Source organism: Poeciliopsis prolifica, unplaced genomic scaffold, assembly GCF_027474105.1.
Source record: "Poeciliopsis prolifica strain line A6 unplaced genomic scaffold, Auburn_PproV2 SCAFFOLD003, whole genome shotgun sequence".
Lineage (NCBI taxonomy): Eukaryota > Metazoa > Chordata > Actinopteri > Cyprinodontiformes > Poeciliidae > Poeciliopsis > Poeciliopsis prolifica.
The window spans coordinates 7591565-7611606 of NW_026562378.1; the positions used below are offsets into that span (position 1 = coordinate 7591565).

Sequence of the window (20042 nt, forward strand, 5' to 3'; positions counted from 1 at the left end):
CCGTGTTTTTTTTTCTTAAATTTATGCTCCCAGAACATTGAGACACTGAAGACAACATGCAGCATGCTGGAGGAGCAAGTGGTGGAGCTGGAGTCTCTGAACGACGAGTTGCTGGAGAAAGAGAGACAGTGGGAGGCATGGAGAGGAGCTCTGGAGGACGAAAAAAACCAAGCAGAGAGACGGACCAGAGACCTGCAAAGACTACTGGATAATGAAAAGCAGAACAGGTAAAGCAGGTTTTTAAAATGCAAATTAACATACAACTTGATAATGTCATTCTCTTTATATATTAGATTTTTCATTGTTACTACTAGACAATTTTTTGGTTCTGATCACAGGCTTCGTGCAGAGCAGCGCAGCACTGAGTCTCGTCAGGCAGTGGAACTGGCCGTCAAAGAGCATAAGGCTGAGATACTGGCGTTACAACAGGCTTTGAAGGAACAAAGACTGAAAGCTGAAAGTTTGTCTGACACTGTAAGTGTGTTGTCTGTCTTCACTTCATTCACTTCACTTTATTCCTTACAGTCTATTATTTCTAAACCATATGTAGTTTATTTGACGAATGCATGCAATTGCAGTACCTGTGGGAATGGGCTTTTGTAGATGCATTTGACCATTTTCCTACTGGATTACCACATTATGACCCAAGTTTGACTATGGAATGTAAACAATCAGCCTCAGAAGAAAGATAGTTGATTCAGATGTTTAAGCACAGCTTGCGAACAAGCAAAGCTTTAAACCGGCAATACCTAGAAGATAAGTGGAACACTAGTTTGACGGATGGCCACAGCTGCCCACAGACATGAGTAATATGACTTCTGGAGACATTTTTTAGTTCCCAGAAGTCATGTATTGTGTTATTTTTAACTCCCTGACCAAGTAAACCCAATAATAGAAGTGATACTGAGTGTGAATATTGCTGGACGTTTGACTTTGGGCACAGTTTTGGTTGTTTAGACAGGACAGTGATCACTAACTCATCAAAACCGGTTTCAGAATGAATGCAGCCGGGATTGGACTTTTATTTTTATGGATAATTTAAAATATTATGAATTAAATGTACAAACAGTCTGTGCCAGGAAATCCTTCATTTTATGTGAGCTCATTTCTAATTAGAAAAGTGGATAAATATCCAGCCAGAATTATGCTGGAGGCTTATTGAAGGCAGCATAAAGCATGTAGTTCTTCTGTCCCTTTCCAAAAGACATTAGTTTAATATTTTAGAAAAAACTTTCCCCCATTACAGTCTTTGTCCTCAGAATTACTTCTTAGCGTAACATTTATGATCAAAGTTATCCGATAAATGTGAAGTCAATTATTCTGTCTTGTGAGCAAACTCATCATTTAAATACAACAATAAACTATTTCCATATGACCATGTTATGTCTACCTAGATCAGAATACATCAGTATTAGGTAATGTGTAATCTTAAAGTGTGAACTTTCCAATCTTCTCCACTTCTCCACTTTTGTAACATGTTTTTATCTTTATGAAATTTAGAAGCTCAGATTTTTTAAACAGACGTTTTCTTTGGCATTGGTAAATTTAGCTTTGTCAGCCAACGTAGCTTTCTTTTGTGAAACATGTTTGTGACTGGCTTGTGTCACAGCTCAACGATCTGGAGAAGAAGCACGCAATGCTGGAGATGAACGCTCGCAGCCTGCAGCAAAAACTGGAGACCGAGAGGGAACTGAAACAGAGGCTGATGGAAGAGGTAGAGAGTCAACAGCAATTAACCAGAGCAACCTGCCTGTACCTATTAAGAACATTGATTTGAAAGGTTTTGTTTTAACTGTATTTTTGGTTGACAACCCCTCTCTCCTTCAGCAAGCAAAGCTGCAGCAGCAGATGGACCTTCAGAAAAGCCACATTTTCCGTTTGACTCAAGGCCTTCAGGATGCCCTGGACCAAACAGACATGCTCAAAACTGAGAGGACAGACCTGGAGTACCAGCTGGAAAATATACAGGTCCTCACCATTGTACCTTTTCAGACGAATGAAATGTGATTCCCTCTGGAGAGGAAGACGCTCCTAATTATTAAATACATTAGTCACAGCGAAAAGTGTCTCAGTAGAGCAATGATGATTATAAATCCTGATTAGTTTTCCCACACAGACTTCTTTTCAAAGCCATCTTTTGAGGCATTTCCTTCTCTGAGCCTCTGATTTCCGTACGACAGGCTGTGTACTCCCATGAGAAAGTAAAAATGGAGGGCACCATCTCCCAGCAGACCAAACTCATTGATTTCCTGCAGGCCAAAATGGACCAACCCACCAAAAAAAAGAAGGTACAAGAAAATATTTCAGTTTACAGAATCGTACCTCGATCTCAATCAGCCTTAGCATTTATAGTAAACAGTGTTCTGGTCATGTGATAAATTAATAAGCGGATTACCATTTCTCCTCTGTTCAGGGTATTTTTGGACGGCGGCGTGAAGATGTAGGCACCACGACTAATGGTGCTCTGGCTCAACAGGCCCAGCCGGCCGTCCCTATGCCGTACGGTGACATGAAAATGGCCTTGGACAAGGAGCGCTCTAGATGTGCAGAGCTGGAGGAGGCGCTACAGAAGATGAGGATAGAGCTGCGCTCCCTCAGAGAAGAAGGTACGGTCGCCCATCTTTAAAACTCTGGGCTTTACTTCATACTTTATAATACTAGTAATGGTAATGATAACATTGATGAGATTAATAGTAGTAACAATTATATCTAAATAAATATCAATTCTAAATTATTGCAAATTATGGAAAAAGTTTAATCTTTCTTTTGGTTTTACTTCCCATTCTCTTGTCCTCACTCTTTTCTCCTCCTTCTCCCTTTCATTAATTGCACATACTTATTACAATAAAGTTAATAATTTATAGGATATAATTATGTCATTACAGGACAATTTTTTTACTTCCCACTCAAACACCATTAGAGATATTTTAGGAAGTTCTACTTTTATGATCTTCAACATTTGTTCTAGTACAAACAATGTTTTCTATTGCAACCTCTTCAATTTGAATTTTTTTATGGATGGTTATTATTTATTTTAATGCTAAATAATACATTGTTGTTTGTCCAACTTAAATTACGGCTGAGATTTTACAACTTAAATTTACTGACTTTTTATTTTACTACAATGTATCTTGGTAGCATTTAAAAAAAAAAACCTAAGAAGTCTTATTTCAAACAGTTTCCCAATTTCTTTTAAAAGTCAAAAATTCCTGATCTTATAATTTATTGTTGTATTTGCATCTGGTGTCACAGCGGCTCATTTCAAAGCCCAGGAACACTTGGCTCCTTCCACGCCAGCCCAGGCTCGGCACCAGATCCTCATGTCGGCCATCGTCAAATCTCCAGAACATCAGCCCAACCCCAGCAGCCTGCTCAACCCCTCCACTCGCTGCAAGGAGACGTCTACACCTGAAGGTCAGTCAAACAAAACGTAACCACATCAATAAAAACCAACAGTGTTGATCTCTTACTCAGTGTAAATATGAGGAATGAATTTCTTGTACTGAGGTTAATGTGTTTCCCCTCTCGGGCGCATTCAACCTGACGCTAACAAATGGACTGTTTGGTCACCTCTTTTGTCCGTGTCCTGTGCTCCATGTGTTCTCTCAACGGCCATTTTCACAAAGCAAGAATTAGGCTAAACTAAGACTGCCTTGCAGATGAACATGCTATGAATAAAACAGTATCAGATTTAATTGACTATTTATTCAGGTAAGGTTGTAACAATTTTTCTGGATGTAAAGGAGCAACTACTTCCTGATACAGGAGAAATGGATGCTCTCCTATATCTTGAAACAAACTCATGGTTTTGCTACCCACAAAAAATTGTCATCCCTCACAATCCAACAAATTTGATCCGTTGTTGCTGTTCTTTCGCCCCGTTTTGAAACATTATCAAAAGCCTATATCTGGAGACGTGATTTTAGTGCATAAATGGAAATAATTGTTTAATTATGAGTGGAATTCAGAAGTATTTATGTTAAACTGAGACTTTTTTACGTGAAAACTTTTTTTAAATTGTTGCAGATTTTAAGAACACAAAGGAACTGTAGATAAACCATAAAAAAGCTGGGTTGCTTTTAAATAATCCGGCCTGTCTTCTAATTTGAAGCAAAAACACATTGTTGATGCAGTCATCGCCATGGAAACTGAACCACCGCTGCTTATACCGTAGCTCGGTTGCACGTCGATTGAATCCCAGCCACAGCTCATAAACGGCTCAACAGTCAGTATAAAGAAATTCACTGAGTTAAAAAAAAGTTTCTACATTTCAGAACAAACCAACCCAATCAGTCAACAACTAAGGATCTAACGCCTGTAAGAAAATGGGCAGAATTGGTTGCTCTTGCTTTGTGATTCAGGCTGTTGGTGTCGGTGTGTTTCTGCTTGCATTTAGCTGTTGTTAGACCACTTTCTTCTTTGTGTCTCTTCCCTCTTCCCTCTCAGAAAAGAGGAGGGTCACGTTCGAAAGTAAGTTAGCCACCATCAAACACCTGAGCTCACCTGCGATGCCAGCATGCTGCACTGTGTGGAAACGTTTCGCTATCGATGTGTTCATCTTTTTCACTGCCTAACCTGCTTTCTTCCTTGAGACAGGAAGACGTATTCTGTAGGATGGGTGGCTTTTCACTCAGGAGCATTTAAATACATTTCATGCTTACTAGCATGTGTAATCTGATTTTTAATTTGACTGTTTTAAGGCCCAGTTCCAAATCCATTACTTAAAATGCCTTCCAGTGCTTGAAAATAACGCATCTGATACAAATCTTTGCCGATCCTCGCAGTTATTTGTCCTCTAACGTACCACTTTGCCTCATGTCACTAACTTCTATCTCTGCGTCCTTTTTTTTTTTTTTTTTTCTCTCTCTCCCCTGTTTGCTTTGCAGAATTCGGCCGCCGTGTGAAAGAAAGAATGCACCACAACATTCCTCATCGTTTCACTGTTGGCCTCAACATGAGGGCTGCCAAATGTGCCGTCTGCCTGGACACTGTTCACTTTGGACGGCAGGCTGCCACTTGTTTAGGTCTGTATCGTGCTTTTCAGCGGCACAGATGGAACATTAAAATATTTCCGGGGACACTTTATCGGCAGGAAATAACAAAAATACTGAAATCATTCTTGTAATGCAGCCTTTAGATGGATTAATCTGGCTTCTTTCTTCCTGGGTAGGATCATCGGTTTCACAGCTATTGTCTTAGAAAAGACAATAACAAAGACAACAGTGTCCAAGTTGATTAATCGACTGCTGGTCTGGAGTTTACATTTACCCCATTCATTGGGATGAACATCTTAAACATTTTGGGAGCATATTGGTGTGATTACATACATGCATCCACCCTCCACTAATGTTTAAACACACTTCCCTTGGCAATGTGTTGAAAAAACAAAAGTGTAGCAGTCAGCAGGACTCTGGTATAATTCCAGCTGGTTATTTGATCACTCTTCTTACCACATTTTTTGCCAAGGGCCCAACAGAAATAGTCCACACATTTCCAATCATTTTATCTTCTCAGTTTGTTTTAATAAATTTGTTCTCGTTGTCCGACTGGAACAGCCAGTGTTGCCCAAGTTCCCATCATCTAGTCATTGATTTGAAGTGAAGTAGAATGATTTGGAGGAAGTCTTGCATCCTGATTATTCCTAACATACCCTTATCACGATTCCTTCATCATCATGAACAGAACTAACACAAGCAGGATGTCAGCCCTTGAGGATTGACTTTAGACACCCCTGTTGAACAGTTTTTGTGTTTTTTCTGAAACCTTACCTTCCTTGCAGACACCTTTTGCAATTGTGGCAATACAGCCATGTCTGACTATGAAACCCTTTCTTCAAGGGCCATCTTGCCAGTCTGTTCTCCACAGATCAAGTTGAAGTCAAGCTTTCAGTTCGTCAGTTATTCTCACCAGTTTCTTTTCATCTGAGAGGGACAGATGGTTGAAATTTGGCCACAGTCGGGCGTTTTAACAGGACACTGATTTTTAAACCGGCGTCAAAACTGATTTGGAGTGAATAAGTCAGGCTCACGTTAGGCTTCAGCAATGGCCACAAGCTAAAACCAAGTTTCTGAACTAAATTTAAAAGGCCAGTCTGTGCCATGAACAGTTGAAATGAACTCTACAATTTCTGATAAGCACGATTAAATACCCAGAGAGGATCATTCTATTTGGTAACAAAACTGAATTTTGGGGTTGTTTTAATGTAATGATGGATCTATTTTAAAGGCTTTTTCATACTTCTTTTTGTCCCGTTGCAGAGTGCCACACCCTGTGCCACCCCAAGTGTTCCCCGTGTTTGCCGGCCACATGTGGTCTGCCAGCAGAGTATGCCACTCACTTCTCAGAGGCTCTGTGCAGGGAAAAGACAAACTCACCCGCTTTGCAAATGAAGGAGGCTTCAGGGCATGTTCGTCTCGAAGGATGGATGAAGCAGCCGAGGTAATAGTCTCCCCCGGTACAGACACCTTACAGATTTTCTGAATGTTTTATACAGCAATAATAAATAGTTTAAACCTTCATATTTCACTGGTCAGAAATGGCAAACGTGGCCAGCAAGGATGGGAGAGGAAATACGTGATTCTGGATGGAACCAAACTATCAGTCTATGATACCGAACCTACAGAAGGTCAACAATTGTTTGTTGTTTTTGTCCCTATGCATTACATTTTTAAAGAAAGATAATTCTGTTGAATTTGTAATTATTACGTTATGATTTAAGTTCAGGTTTTTCTGTTTAGATCTGTGTGGAATCCATCTGCTTGGTTTTTCTTTAGACTCTTTGAAGGCTGAGGAGGAGTTTGAGCTGTGTTTAGGTGATGGAGAGGTCACAGTTCATGGAGCCGTCGGTGCCTCTGAGCTCATCAACACGGCCAAGTCGGGTAAGAAAAACTACAGTTAATTTTGCTAATGAAAATATATTGAAAGTTTTTCATTTTGTCATTTTCTGGTTTCAATGTTTGTTTTAGCTATGACATTTATTTAAAAAAAAAAAATAGGCCATACCAACAACTACTTGTTTTTTTTGTTTTTGAGAAATATTCAAATATTGATGTGTAAACTTGTATACTGTATTTCTAAAATAAAAAAAAATTATTTAGTTACGGTTGGTCATTAAACTCTTACCTTGTTTGGATCCTTAAACAAAAGTTATCAGCCACAGTCTGTAATCTGAATGAGGAAGAAGTCGGGGCAACCTGCTGCCTTACTGATCATGTTACTCATATTGGTTAAAGCTCATTGAAGCCATCTAAACTTTCATCTGTGAGATATTTAATGGGTTTCAAACAGCCTTTTTCAAAGGTTCAGTTCTACATCACCTCTCTTTTGTCCATTAATTAATTAATTTTTTTATATCTTACAAATGAGGTCACAATTTCCTCAAGCACCCTTTTATACTCGGAGTTTCATTATTTTATTCTTAAACCCTTCTATTCTTGCATACACAGGGAAAACCTCTTTGAGTAATTATATTCTGACCATTTACTCCTGATCTGATGCACCTGTGAAATTGAGCCATTTTAAGTGGCAATGCATGTGGATGTTTCCTAGTTATATTTCACTCCTCACCAGAAATTTCGTTTGTATTTTGTAAAGGTATTCTGTCATTTGAGCATTTATATTGAGTTTCTGATTTTTGTTTCTCAGACATTCCGTATGTGTTGAAGCTGGAGTCCCATCCCCACACCACATGCTGGCCGGGCCAGTGCCTCTACTTCATGGCTCCCAGCTTCCCTGACAAGCAGCGCTGGGTGGCAGTGCTGGAGTCTGTCGTGGTCGGTAGCCGTGGGTCTAAAGACAGAGCAGAAGCTGAGGCGGTAAGTATAATTTTGTCATTCAAGTTGAAGTTTAAGTATTCATACATTATTTTAAGATTTTGTGATGCTCGATATGTAAATACTTTTGCAAACAAGAGGTGTGAAACTAGTCCTTGGTTTTTTAATATTAGACCGATTTTAACCAAATCAAAAGATCTTATTCTTGTTTGGGGCAAAATTTGAAAAAAGTGAATTAAGATGCTTTTTATTCCTCATCAGTCCAGCATCTTCACTTCTTGTTTTCTCTTCTTTCTTTCTCTCTTTGCATGTGTTCAATATTTTCATCCTGTACCTATTTGTTGTCCTCCTCTGTGAATAAATTGGTTGGTGGGTGTGTGACTGCGATCGTGTGTGTGCGCGTATATCTCCATTCAACCTGGTTATGTGGATCATGCTATAGGCAGGCGTTTCTAAAAGACAGAAGAACCTATCACCTCTGGTTCAGGTACAGTAAGTGGCTGCACGAACGCTTGGGCTTCAGTCGTCCGTCCGACTGAGCATGTGTCAGCTGTCCCCAATATGCATAAAACTGTGTGCACAATAGTGGACATCAGCACAGTCCAGGGGCACTTACTCAATATGGTCGATGAGAACAGATGCCTTCGAAAAACAGTCATCACATATTTTCATTAATAGAAACCACATTAACGCATGGACACGAACATGCTGCGGCAGAAATTTTAGTGGTGTTGCATGCTTTTGCAAAAGCTGTGCTAAAGCCCTATTTGGTAAATCATGACATGATCAGTTTTTGCCACAGCAGAAATCATGGGCTGGTGCTTGTTCCTTCCTTTCTGTTTTCTTGCAACATTTCCCCCCATCTTCTGCTTTCTTTGCAGTGCTAGCTTAGCTCTGAATTGTTGCAGCTTTTCTCCAAATACGGTGCCCTTGCCTCTACCTTCTCTGTATCTAAACATTACCTTTTTGTTATCTTCTAACCTCTACTGTTAGCTGTTTTAGCTGTTCTTCCAGTTTTTTTTAAGTTTATTTGGCTGTGAACACAAACTCAGTCACATGAAATGAGTCTAGATTTTCCTCTAATTTCCCCAAGAATTTGGTTTCTTAACATAAATTAGTCTTATAAATTTGGTTTCATAAGACTAACTAATGTGAAAGTTAGTTTTATGTTTCTAACTTTAACATAAGACTTGTGGCATCAAATCCTAAATGTATTGATTTGTTGATAAAGGCTGAACCTGTTGCAAAATAACACACACTCTGGTATAAAAACATTCACCCACGCTTTGTAGTTTGCGCAAAACAGGGAGTTTTACGAGAGTCAACGACCAAATTAAAAGCTACACAACCGGAGTGATTAGCAATTAGCATGGTTAGCATTACTCTAACAACTGTTTCTGATTGTATATTGTAGAGAATGTGCAGGAACAAACTGAAAAGACGTAACCAAGATTTTCACATTGCTAACATTTCCAAATTCATGTGAAACAAAGGTTTAAGCTCAAAACAAAGTAACTTTGCTGTACTGTGTTTAACCTTCCTGGTATCTGCTGAAAGTTTTCAACTCTCATTTCCTTACAGCCTTAATGACCCACAGGGAGGTCTAAGAAGGTCATTTAAAAATAGAGTAGCTTTTTCTTCAGTCACATTTACACTGTTTTAGTTGTTGCTGTGACCTTGTACCTCTGTGCTCCTCTGTGCTGTGCAAGAGGAGCTGATGTTCTGACCAGCTGGTCACAGGCCAAGCTAAAATAAAAAAGGTTGATGCATTCTGGTCAAAAGCCCATTTATTGGTGCAACCCTGAATTATTGCCTCATTTGTTTACATCACACAAAGACTAGTAAAATTTGTGTTTTCATTTCCAGCCAGGAGCTTCATAATCTTGACCAGATTAAATGTTTTTTTTCTGATTACAGACTACTGTTGCAAGATTATCTCATATTAGGCTTGTTTTTTATGTCTTTCCCTGTTTTTTACATGTGGGCTTTTCCCTAAATTACTTTACTTTCTATCCAGTTTTCCCTCATCATTTTCTCCAGTGCAGCTGTCCTTTTGTCTAAAGCTCTTCCCTCCACTGCATCTCTTTGGCTTTATTACGATGAGCTCTGTTAGACCTCCAGATTCACTAATGCGAATTATACAGAAAAAATGATGCTACAAGAAATATCACAGAGCACATACAAGACTTGTATTGTTGATCTTTGGCTATTTGAATATTTTTTTCTCTCTTCAGTTGCAATAGATAGATAATGTATAATGAAATGTATTTAACACTTAATTACAAGAAAAAGAAAACAGTACTCACAAAACTAGAAAGATTGCAGTTTACTGGAGGTATAACAAATTGTGTGCTTCATATATAACCCTGTATGTGAAATAAGCCTTGCTATATTGGTGCTTTGCTAATATTGTTCATAAAAGCTCTCTGGCTGCCTCTCTCTGAGTGTTGCGTACCTCCAATTCAACTTATTTGCAGATTTCTGAATTTTTCTGTTTTTCTTTGTCTATTGTCTTAATAGAAACTTCTGGGCAACTCTTTGCTGAAGCTGGAGGGGGATGACCGCTTAGACATCAACTGCACCCTGCCTCTCACAGATCAGGTACAGTAACCACAAAAAAAAGAAGCTTTTTAACCATTATTGTGGTGAGGCAATTTGCCTCTGACTACTACATTTTCCTCTCTGCCTGCCTCATCTTTTCCTTCAGATTGTTCTAGTTGGCTCTGAGGAGGGTTTGTATGCTCTCAACGTCATCAAGAACTCTTTGACGCACATCCCTGGACTGACTTCGGTTTTCCAGATCCAGATCCTGAGGGAGCTTGATAAGCTGCTGATGATCACTGGTACAACATTCTCTTTGTATGAGAACTGAGTGAAAGCACTTTCACTGTGAAATTATTGTTTTTAACTTAAGAGAAAAGTAATAATCATTCCTACTGCAGCAACACTTATACAGTGGCATCGAGTCAATTACAAGTTTTCTTATTTCTTCTCTTAAATAATTAGTTGTCATATATGTTGGAACTAGAGGCATAAAAAAGATCTTAAAAGCTATAAATTTACTTGCTAAACCCCCAATTTATGGGAAATTCCTTGTTTACGTTATAATGCCTGCTCTGGCTGATGTCATTCAGGGGAGGAGAGAGCGCTGTGTTTGGTGGAAATCAAGAAGGTGAAACAGTCTTTGTCACAGTCCCATCTCCCAGCTCAGCCTGACCTCAACCCTTTCATCTTTGAGACAGTGAAGGGATGCCACCTCTTCTCTTCTGGAAAGGTGAGACCGTTTGCTGCGTAAATGGAGCTACACCCTGGCGGACTGTCACCCAGTCAGTTATTGAGCTGATCTTAACAGGAACAACAGAGCGGTGATTGCAGATATTTACCTCTGTCCTGATTAGAGCTGTTCTGTCTTTGCAGATCGATAACGGACTCTGTATCTGTGCTGCGATGCCTAACAAGATTACCATCCTGCGACACAATGAAAGCCTCAACAAGTTCTGCATCAGAAAGGTGAACGAACGGCGTGGAAGATCTTCTCGGAGTAGGAAATTAAAGAGGATGCTCATCAATTCCCTGTTTGCATTTGCAGGAGATTGAGACATCAGAGCCATGCAGCTGTATTCACTTCACTGGATACAGCATCATAATTGGCACAAATAAGTTCTATGAGATCGAGATGAAGCAGTATGTGCTGGAAGGTACGTGTCTTAATTTGAACTGTTATTTCTTTATAACCAGATTGTTTTACACAAACGTTTATAGCAGAGCAGTTCTGTCACAGCAGCGTTGGAGAGTTCACACCTGAATGAGCTAAATATCTCTGGGGATTCGTTTCTGCAGAGTTTTTGGATAAAAACGACGTAACGCTGGCTTCGGCTGTCTTCGCCGCGTCCTCCCACAGCTTCCCCATCTCCATCATCCAAGTCACCACAGCCCCACAGAAGGACGAGTATCTGCTCTGTTTCCACGGTTTGACGTTTATTTATGTGGTTACATCTATATATTGATGACACATTTCTAGCAGGTCCACCAAAGTGGAAAGGTTGTGTTTCCTGTTGGGTCTTTTGACTTCTGGACTTTTGTCTTGCAGAGTTTGGTGTGTTCGTTGATGCATATGGCCGCAGAAGTAGAACAGACGATATCAAATGGAGCCGTCTGCCTCTCTCATTTGGTAAATGTCAACCAGTTTGGGTGTCTCTTTGATTTTAAAGGGTAAAAAAAACAACAATGATGATGAATGAAATGTTGGTTTTTCAGCCTACAGAGAGCCCTACCTGTTTGTGACTTACTTCAACTCTTTGGATGTTATTGAAATTCAGGGACATGCTGCTCTTGGGTAAGGGGCTATTTTTGTTTGCTATTTTGCTTTTAAAAGATGTATACTGTTGATTTTTTTTTTATATACAGCTTTTGGTAATCCTGTCATAGACTTTAATAATTTAATTATTAAATTTAATGTAGTTAAATTTAAAATGTAGTGTGAAATGAAAAGAAACTGATTTAATTCTAGAAGTAAAATGAAGAACCCTTTGTACAGGAACCCCAGGAGATTATGTGCAGAGTGATCCTCCTTTATCACTAAGCTTTTTTTTTGTTCTTCTTTTTTTTAAATTCCTGGCTCTGATGCCTCTACCCCATATGAAGATCGCAAGAGATCACGCAAGCCAAAGCAGACTTATAGAAGATGTTATAAAGACTGAAAGAAGTACAGTCTGCTCTATCACTTTTTGTAGACAACTTGACTGTTGCACCTTCGGTTCAGTCCAAATGACGAAACATTTAAAATGCATTTACAAATCAAACCCAGAGAACAGCACAAGTTGTGCATATTTGTGCTGTTCTATAAGAAAAAGCTATGAAATGCTCTGGTTATTGTTTGAAATGTTTTTGCTTTCCCTTCTCTTCAGGTCACACTCATATGCACACTTGGACATCCCAAACCCACGTTACCTTGGCCCAGCCATTTCCTCTGGGGCCATTTACTTGGCCTCATCCTACCAGAACAAACTGCGGGTCATTTGCTGCAAAGGCAACCTGGTGCAGAGTCAAGAAGGGGGAGGAGATCTGCAGCGTAACGGCTCGGGTCGGAGGTAAGAACATGCCTCCAATTGTGTCTTTCATTTAGGGAACGCTTTAGTGACACGCCATCCTCTTAAATATCCATTTTCAAAACAAACAGAATATTATATTCCTGCCTTCAGTTTTCACAAAACTCAAAATGAAAGAATAAGAACTTATAATATCCTGCCAAAAAAAAAAAGATGAACAAAGGAGATATTTTTCTTACCTGTTGAGATTTGATTAACTAGTCATTTAGTTGAAAAATAAAATAAAATAAATATATATAGACACACTTTTTTTTTTCTCAGCACCTAAAATGTCTTGTTTTACGTCAGCTTGGCATTACAAAAGGAAGTTTCCATATTCGCCTGTTTAATTATAGAAAGGTGTGAACAATACGGGAATGTCCAACCATGGTATCTTTCAGGAACATACAGCATCATCAAAGGACCTTGTAAAATTGTGGGTGAACAGAAGAGCGTCCTTATCCACGGTGAAACAAGTCCTTTACTAGAGTGGGCTGAAATACTGCTCAGCCAGGATGGAGCTAGTAAAGCAACATCCAAAACCAGATTCAAGTTCTGATGAAACTAAAATTCAAGGAAACTACATATTTTTGTTCATTATTTTGGCATTCATCAAATACAAATAATGTCGGTTCTGCTAGCTGACCTAAAGCAAATCAAGGTTTGGTGTCTGTCTAGAGTATTGATTTCAGCTGCACATTAGGTTCTGCATGTGGCTCAGTACAAGTTTAGAGCAGTGGGGTGTTTCCAGTCACACAGTTCTGGTTCGTGTATGTGGTGCTGATGGGTCACTGGGCTTCGCTGGCACTGGTGGTGTCCACACGTGGTGATGGTTCGAATGTTTTAAAGAAAAAATAACATTTGTTTTGTTTTGCAGGACATGTGGTCCATTTTTTATCTGTCACAGATCGTAATTTTGCATTGATTTATTTTTAAATGATTTGTTGAAATACCTGATCTCAATAATAAACTTTAAAATAAAAAGGTTTTTGCTATTCTTGCACTGACTGGTGTATAGCTTCATTAACTCTCTTTATTTTGTTGTCAAGCGCTATCTTAAATTCAATTCAGCAGACGAAACGAAGCTGATGGGTTCCGTCACCTCTAATCACAAACAACCATGCACTTGTTAGGCGATTCAATTAGCGCTAGCATAAATCCATTCCTCCTCACCACATCCTGACTCCTACGGTGCCAAGCAGAGCCCAGACCTTTAACCTCTTCCACTAAATGATGCACCGTGTCTGTCTTTACGCCTGGGTTCCTCCCCACAGTCCCAACAAGCGTGGGCCACCCTCCTACAATGAGCACATCTCCAAAAGGCTCGCCGCCAATCCTCTGGCCCACGGCGACCCCGGCACACCCCACCGCTACAGAGAGGCCCGCACAGAGTTTCGGCGGGACAAGTCTCCGAGCCGCCCGCTGGAGAGAGAGAAGTCCCCCGGCAGGATGCTGGAGAGCCGGATAGTCGGGTCTCCCGGCAGGGCCATGGCTGACCCCAGGCTAGAACGTTCCCCAGGCAGGGCCATGGCAGACCCCCGCATGGACCGCTCCCCCGGCCGGATGATGGACGTTCGAAGGGAGAGGTCACCTGGAAGGTTTGAGGAGCGTCAGAGACTCCATACCGGCTCTGGGCGCACACCCATAAACCCAGTCAACAAGGTTCGTCAACATCTTATTGTAGTAGATATTTTTAGTGCTTTGTGAAAATATTCATATGGCGTTAACATATCCACATTTTGGAAATGCGTTGTTTGCAACCATGTTATATGAAACCACAAACATGTTATTATTTTGACTGTATTTAGTACATGAACGTGCATTGATGCAAAAGTACAAACTAGAAGAAACATCTGAGAAGTGTAGTCTGTCCCTGTGGGTCAATACTTTGTAGAGTTTCTCCTTTTATCGGACCCAGACTTAAAGTGTACTTTTAGTGGTTAAGATGCTAAAGCTTGGTGGTGAGGACACTATTAGTAAATCCATGGTGAAGCAAGTGCATATTTTCCTAATATTGTGTAGCCCTAGTCAATCACATAAACCCTGAATAAAACACTTTGAAGTTTGCAGATGTAATATTAGAAAATGTATTTTTTCAAAAATCCATGTATTTAAGAAAAAAAATCAATGTCTGCAAGAGCTCTTAAATATTCCAGCATTTAAAATGCTAAGATGCTTTTTTTTTTCTGGCCTCCTCCTGCAGGTGTGGGACCAGTCATCGGTTTAAGAATCAGCGGAGCCACGCGCCCATCATGGAAGGAGAAACTCATCTTTTTCAAAGAACCAGTGAGAATGTTGCAGACCAGTCTTGAAACACTGCCTATACTTATGTACCTACACAGAAAAACAACTGCAGCTGTCGGATACTAAAGGTAGTATTAGAGAAAATAAAGAAATGTAATTCAGATTAGGCTATATTTTCAATGAAGAAGAAAATGTCATACTGGCCACATGAACCTGGTTTTTATGACGTTTTCGCATCAAGACTGGACTTGGTTGGTTTTGCTACTTTTAGATATACCTTCACATGCTGCTTACTACAACATAAGCACAGTCATAGAACCCGAACCTTAAAGTCATTCGCAGCCACCAGTGATGAATGGCTTAAACTGGTTCAAATCCACGTCATTGAATTCGGCTCGGCTCCTCCTCAAACTCCTTAACTACAGATCAGGGCAGATGTGTAGCATGGCCTCCTCCGGCTTCAGCCTCCTCACACAGTCGGCTAATTGCAATCATCTTCAGCTGGACATCTGTCCACGCCTGACAGGCCGTGGCCGCAAAGCAAACAGAGAAAAAGTTCAGATCTCCGTTTGCCCTCCTGGCGGGTCAACACTAAAAAAAAAAACAACAAAAAAAACATGCACTACCCACAGCCCGCACCCCCAGCAGCGATGGAGCAGTACCTTTCTAATCCTTCAGAACACAATCTGAGTGTAAATAGCTGAGACATAATTTTATATATATATTCTGAGAGGGAATTTCAAGGCTGGAAAAGCCATGTCTATTTTTGTTAAAGAACAAAGTGATAAAATAGTCCTCTTGAATGTCCGATGAGTATTCTTTTAACACGTCCTAATGCGTCTTTATCAAGTGAGTGATTGTATCTGGATCTGACTCGTGTATGCACCGCCATCTGTCAAAAAGGGAAAAACCTCAGTACTGAATCATATATGAAGGAATGAAGGAGAAAAAAAAAAGAAAATAAGAAACAATCATGTTTGGAGTTTAAAACGTACCTGAGCATTTCTTTTTGTACAGTGTTCCTTACTGTTGTATATAAACTGAAAATGTTCAAAGTGAAGATAAAAAAGATTTTTTTGTTTTGTTTTGTTTCCTTTCTCTCCCGATTCGTAAATGGCATGGATATGTATATCTGAAACGAAACGGAGTGTCGTCTTCTGCTTCTGCCTCATCGAGTTCCACAATCTCACAAAGCACGTAAATATTAACTAACTTGTGTGAACTATCTGCTCAGTGAAGTCATGTGACAATGACTAAATCCTAGCCTTTTTGTTATTATTATTTTATGAGTTGATCTTCATTCAGAAGATTAGTAAAATCATCCATCCATGTTGATTCGAAAGAACCATTTATTTCTGAACATCGGTTTTCAGTCATGGTTCTTGAATGTAAGCAGATGAGATACCTCACTTTAACCTGCCCAGTTTCTTCTTCTCAGCAGTAAGGCGCTCCGTTTGAAGTTATTTCTGGAATTTTTTAAAACTCCTTTATAAACTTAAAAACGCTTCCTGAATGTATTAAAAGTCAAGAAGATAGAGCTGATTTTGCCGGTGTTTAACACAATGCAACAGATTGCACACATTTTCAGCTGGTCTCTGTAGGACTCTGTACAAAAGGGTTGCCCTCATATTTTAATTTTTCTATTTCATCGTCTTTATGCTTTACATATTCCGGATCATAATGCTCTTATGCTGGATATGATATTGATGTCTGCTAACAAATGTTTAATTAGCATTTCCTGTAGAGATTTTGTCACAGAATATTAAATATTATAACCATTGTCTTTCACTTATGATTTGTATTGTTGTTTTTTGTGTTTTGCTGTAGCAGAAGAACAACTTAGCGCTTCTCCGTTACAGTCACTACAAGCCTAAAGTTTGGAAACTTCAGATTCATACAAAAATGTCAAACTGATTGGTTTATTTAGGCGGAAAATAAACAATTAATACATCAAAAATAAATCTTACTATAGTTTTGTTCGTTGTTTTTTTTTTTTTTACTGCTTGGGACTTTTCCTTTTCGATAAATGTTTGGTTCCTGTTTCGTAAATTGTGTATCTCAGTGGAAGCAATCTGATCAGAAAATTTGAATAAAACAAAGTTTAAAAGAACGCCTGATAGATTAAAGTTATGGCGTACTCAGTCCTGAGGAACTTGACTTGAATTTTGGCGAGCTGAAAGTCCTTATTGCCGTCCACAAGGAGGGTTGCCCACAGAAGGCCACGGTTATTGAAGGTGGATGTTCTGTGCGTTGTTTCCAGGTATATTAATGGAAAGTTGAGTGGAAAGAAAAAATTACGTAACAGAAGCGAACACAACAGGGATAACTTTTGTGCACGTTACCCTTCAAAGTGAGTTCAGCTTCCTACCAGGAAAGTTAAGAACAGTTCATGCTTTCCTCTGTTGACAAGTTTTTTTAGGGTTCATATTTCATTTTCCAGCACAACTTGGCGCCTTGATTGGCCAGAAAAGTTTAATGCATCTACTGATGTTGATGCGTTGCAGAACCACAGGATGTCTTGTCTCCATGCTGACCTGCACTGACGCAGTAACTTTTCCAAACCTATACAGTAATGAAATATTTTATAGTAGGTTAAAATTAGCTTCAAATATGTCATTCTATATAAATCCGACTTTCACTTTTTGAATTAACATAAAAATGTACTTTTCAGTGAAATTTAGATTTACCTATGCGTTTCTAAAGAAGACCAAGTGTCCCACAGCAGGAGCCGTTTTTCCTCTTCACTTCTGCCTTCCAGACTCTTGAAGACAGCCAGTGAAAAGGCCATTTTGTCCAGGCCCATTGTGCTCCAGAGGCTGCTCTATTTTTAGGCGTTCAGCATTCAGTCGACGTGACAATGGCTTGCCATTTCGGCCCCGGTAGCTGCAGCGGCCGCTCTGATCCAAGAGGGTACAAAAGGAAAGTTTTAACAACCCCATGTGTCTCTTTGGTTCACAATAACTTGTCTAAATCCGACCTCCTTGCATGCGCCTCGCCGTGAGATGATGCCGCTTGGCAGCTGCTCGGAGGTTCATCCACACAAGCGTGTGTGTGACAGTGGGAGGCCCGGGTGCGTGAAGGCCTTTCAGCGCCTCCCTTTATATAGACGAAACACCTGTGGCCTCACCTCCTAACCCCGGCCCGCTTAGCTCATTTTCACACACTGACGCTTTTCTTGACCGGCGGAGCCTCAAGTGACACCGGATGACTTGTTAATGATGCACTGAGACGTGGCACATTGTAAGGACGTGTTCAGTGTCACACTTTAGTATGTCGCGCCTGCTGCCGATGACATCCTCAAAGCTTTGTTTCAAATGCTCTGCTATGCTAACAACACTGCTCCTTAGATGAAGAGTGGCTTCCCCTTAAGACGTCCGATAATATTTCTTTTCAGTATATTTTTCTCTTTGCTTTTTGCTATGTTAAAATAAGTGCTCGACTTTGGGCATCTTTGTCTTTTTGCTTGCTTTATAACTACTTCAGGTTCAAAATTTGATGGTTTATGCCAGAATATACCGGCCATTCGTCATTTTCTGAAGTCATCAACCCAAAAATTCACAAATTAGAAGAATTGTACAGTTTTTATTGTGATTTAAAAAAAAAAAAAAACACTACCTACCTGTGTTTTTACTGTCTTTTTGGAAATGAAAACAAAATGCATCACTCAATAGTTTCTCTAATGGCTAAATCACAGGAGCTGCATTCAGGTTATAGTATGCACAATGTGTCACACTATTTACATCACTGTTAGGGGAGAGAGGTAAGCCAACACCAGTGATGTGAAGAAGCTGGTGTGAAATGTGAGCAAGTTTGGCTCTAACTCAGTCCTGACAGCTCAGTAAATTACGTGTAATGACCTGGTGAATCTCATCCCTTCGTCCAAAGGGAACAAAAATGATTGGTGCTTGTATCAATGAATCAAATCAAGAGTTTATTATGATGTTAGTGAGAGTCCGTGACTTCATAGGGCTAATTCAGCCTTCATGAGGCTGAAAGTTGTCAGAGCTTTAATAAGTGTAAATCTTTGAGGCGTAGATTCTCAAATGAGTTTCACTTTGAACCTTCTCCCCCCGCCCCATTTGTGAATCTGGCTCATTGTTTCCTGACACATTTTCCAAACTAATGAGCTTTTTGAAGAAAATGTATTCAAGACAAGCTCTTAAAGTTGATGTCATAGCATAGGAACATTTAAAAAAGCTCTGTTTGAAATCAGATCACCTCCTGCAGCAAAACGACAGTCACACCAGTTTTGTTTTCATTTTAAGTCTCAGACCTGTGGCACAACTCGTCACTATGAGCATTAAGAAGACATTTTATTTTAAATAAATAAAAATAGGAAATGTAATGATTTTAATTGAAGATCTACAAGTTGATTTTTAGGTGAATTTTATCTAAATATGTATGTCCATCATTCAGAAAAACATTAACTACAACAAATGCACTTATACAATGGCAATGGAAATGTGATACTGGTATTGTGTCTTAGATCCACTGACTTAGACAAATAAAGCAAAATGATAGGTTGGTTGAACAAAAACAAAACTATAAAATCATTTTTTTTGTCAGGAAGTCAAATGTTTTTGATTAAAATAATATTGCTGACTTATTTTTTCATGCATTCGGTGGAGGTTTGACTGCTTCCTGTCCACCTTTGCTGTAATTTATGCAGAAAGAGACTGAACCACATCATAAACACCACAGCAGATTTTATCCTATTAAACTTTGAAATATCAAATTTTCAGACAGAAAATGATCAAGCGTGTTCAACCTTCAGCCTGCTCTTGTTGTTCAAAGAGGTCGGTTCCTCCGACCTCTTTGTCCTGTGTCCATCTAGACGACATGGAGAGATGCCCGTCGTGTTAGCGCTGTGTTTTTCCTCTGAGAGCCCGCAGCACTATAAGTGTTGTATAAAGCGTCATTTACCTGTCACTTCCTAAAG

At 39.6% G+C, this 20042-nt stretch overlaps 1 protein-coding gene across 6 annotated transcripts in view; it reads left to right on the forward strand.

Moving 5' to 3' along the window:
- cita (citron rho-interacting serine/threonine kinase a) overlaps positions 1-16891 on the forward strand; it is a 39975-nt gene extending 23084 nt beyond the window's left edge. For 2 of the 6 annotated variants that reach the window (XM_055027347.1, XM_055027348.1), the window contains exons 26-50: positions 34-227; positions 339-474; positions 1610-1714; positions 1828-1968; positions 2181-2288; positions 2414-2606; positions 3253-3414; positions 4447-4470; positions 4887-5024; positions 6258-6438; positions 6534-6625; positions 6774-6878; positions 7645-7814; positions 8215-8259; positions 10293-10373; positions 10480-10615; positions 10907-11046; positions 11190-11282; positions 11362-11470; positions 11613-11741; positions 11863-11943; positions 12030-12108; positions 12680-12862; positions 14134-14521; positions 15063-16891. In XM_055027347.1, the coding sequence (XP_054883322.1) occupies positions 34-227; positions 339-474; positions 1610-1714; positions 1828-1968; positions 2181-2288; positions 2414-2606; positions 3253-3414; positions 4447-4470; positions 4887-5024; positions 6258-6438; positions 6534-6625; positions 6774-6878; positions 7645-7814; positions 8215-8259; positions 10293-10373; positions 10480-10615; positions 10907-11046; positions 11190-11282; positions 11362-11470; positions 11613-11741; positions 11863-11943; positions 12030-12108; positions 12680-12862; positions 14134-14521; positions 15063-15086 (3237 nt within the window). In that variant the 3' untranslated portion in view covers positions 15087-16891. The remainder of the gene's footprint in view (positions 1-33; positions 228-338; positions 475-1609; positions 1715-1827; positions 1969-2180; positions 2289-2413; positions 2607-3252; positions 3415-4446; positions 4471-4886; positions 5025-6257; positions 6439-6533; positions 6626-6773; positions 6879-7644; positions 7815-8214; positions 8260-10292; positions 10374-10479; positions 10616-10906; positions 11047-11189; positions 11283-11361; positions 11471-11612; positions 11742-11862; positions 11944-12029; positions 12109-12679; positions 12863-14133; positions 14522-15062) is intronic. The other 4 variants (XM_055027351.1, XM_055027352.1, XM_055027349.1 and 1 more) reach the window with 3 other exon arrangements.
- Positions 16892-20042: the final 3151 nt, after the last annotated feature.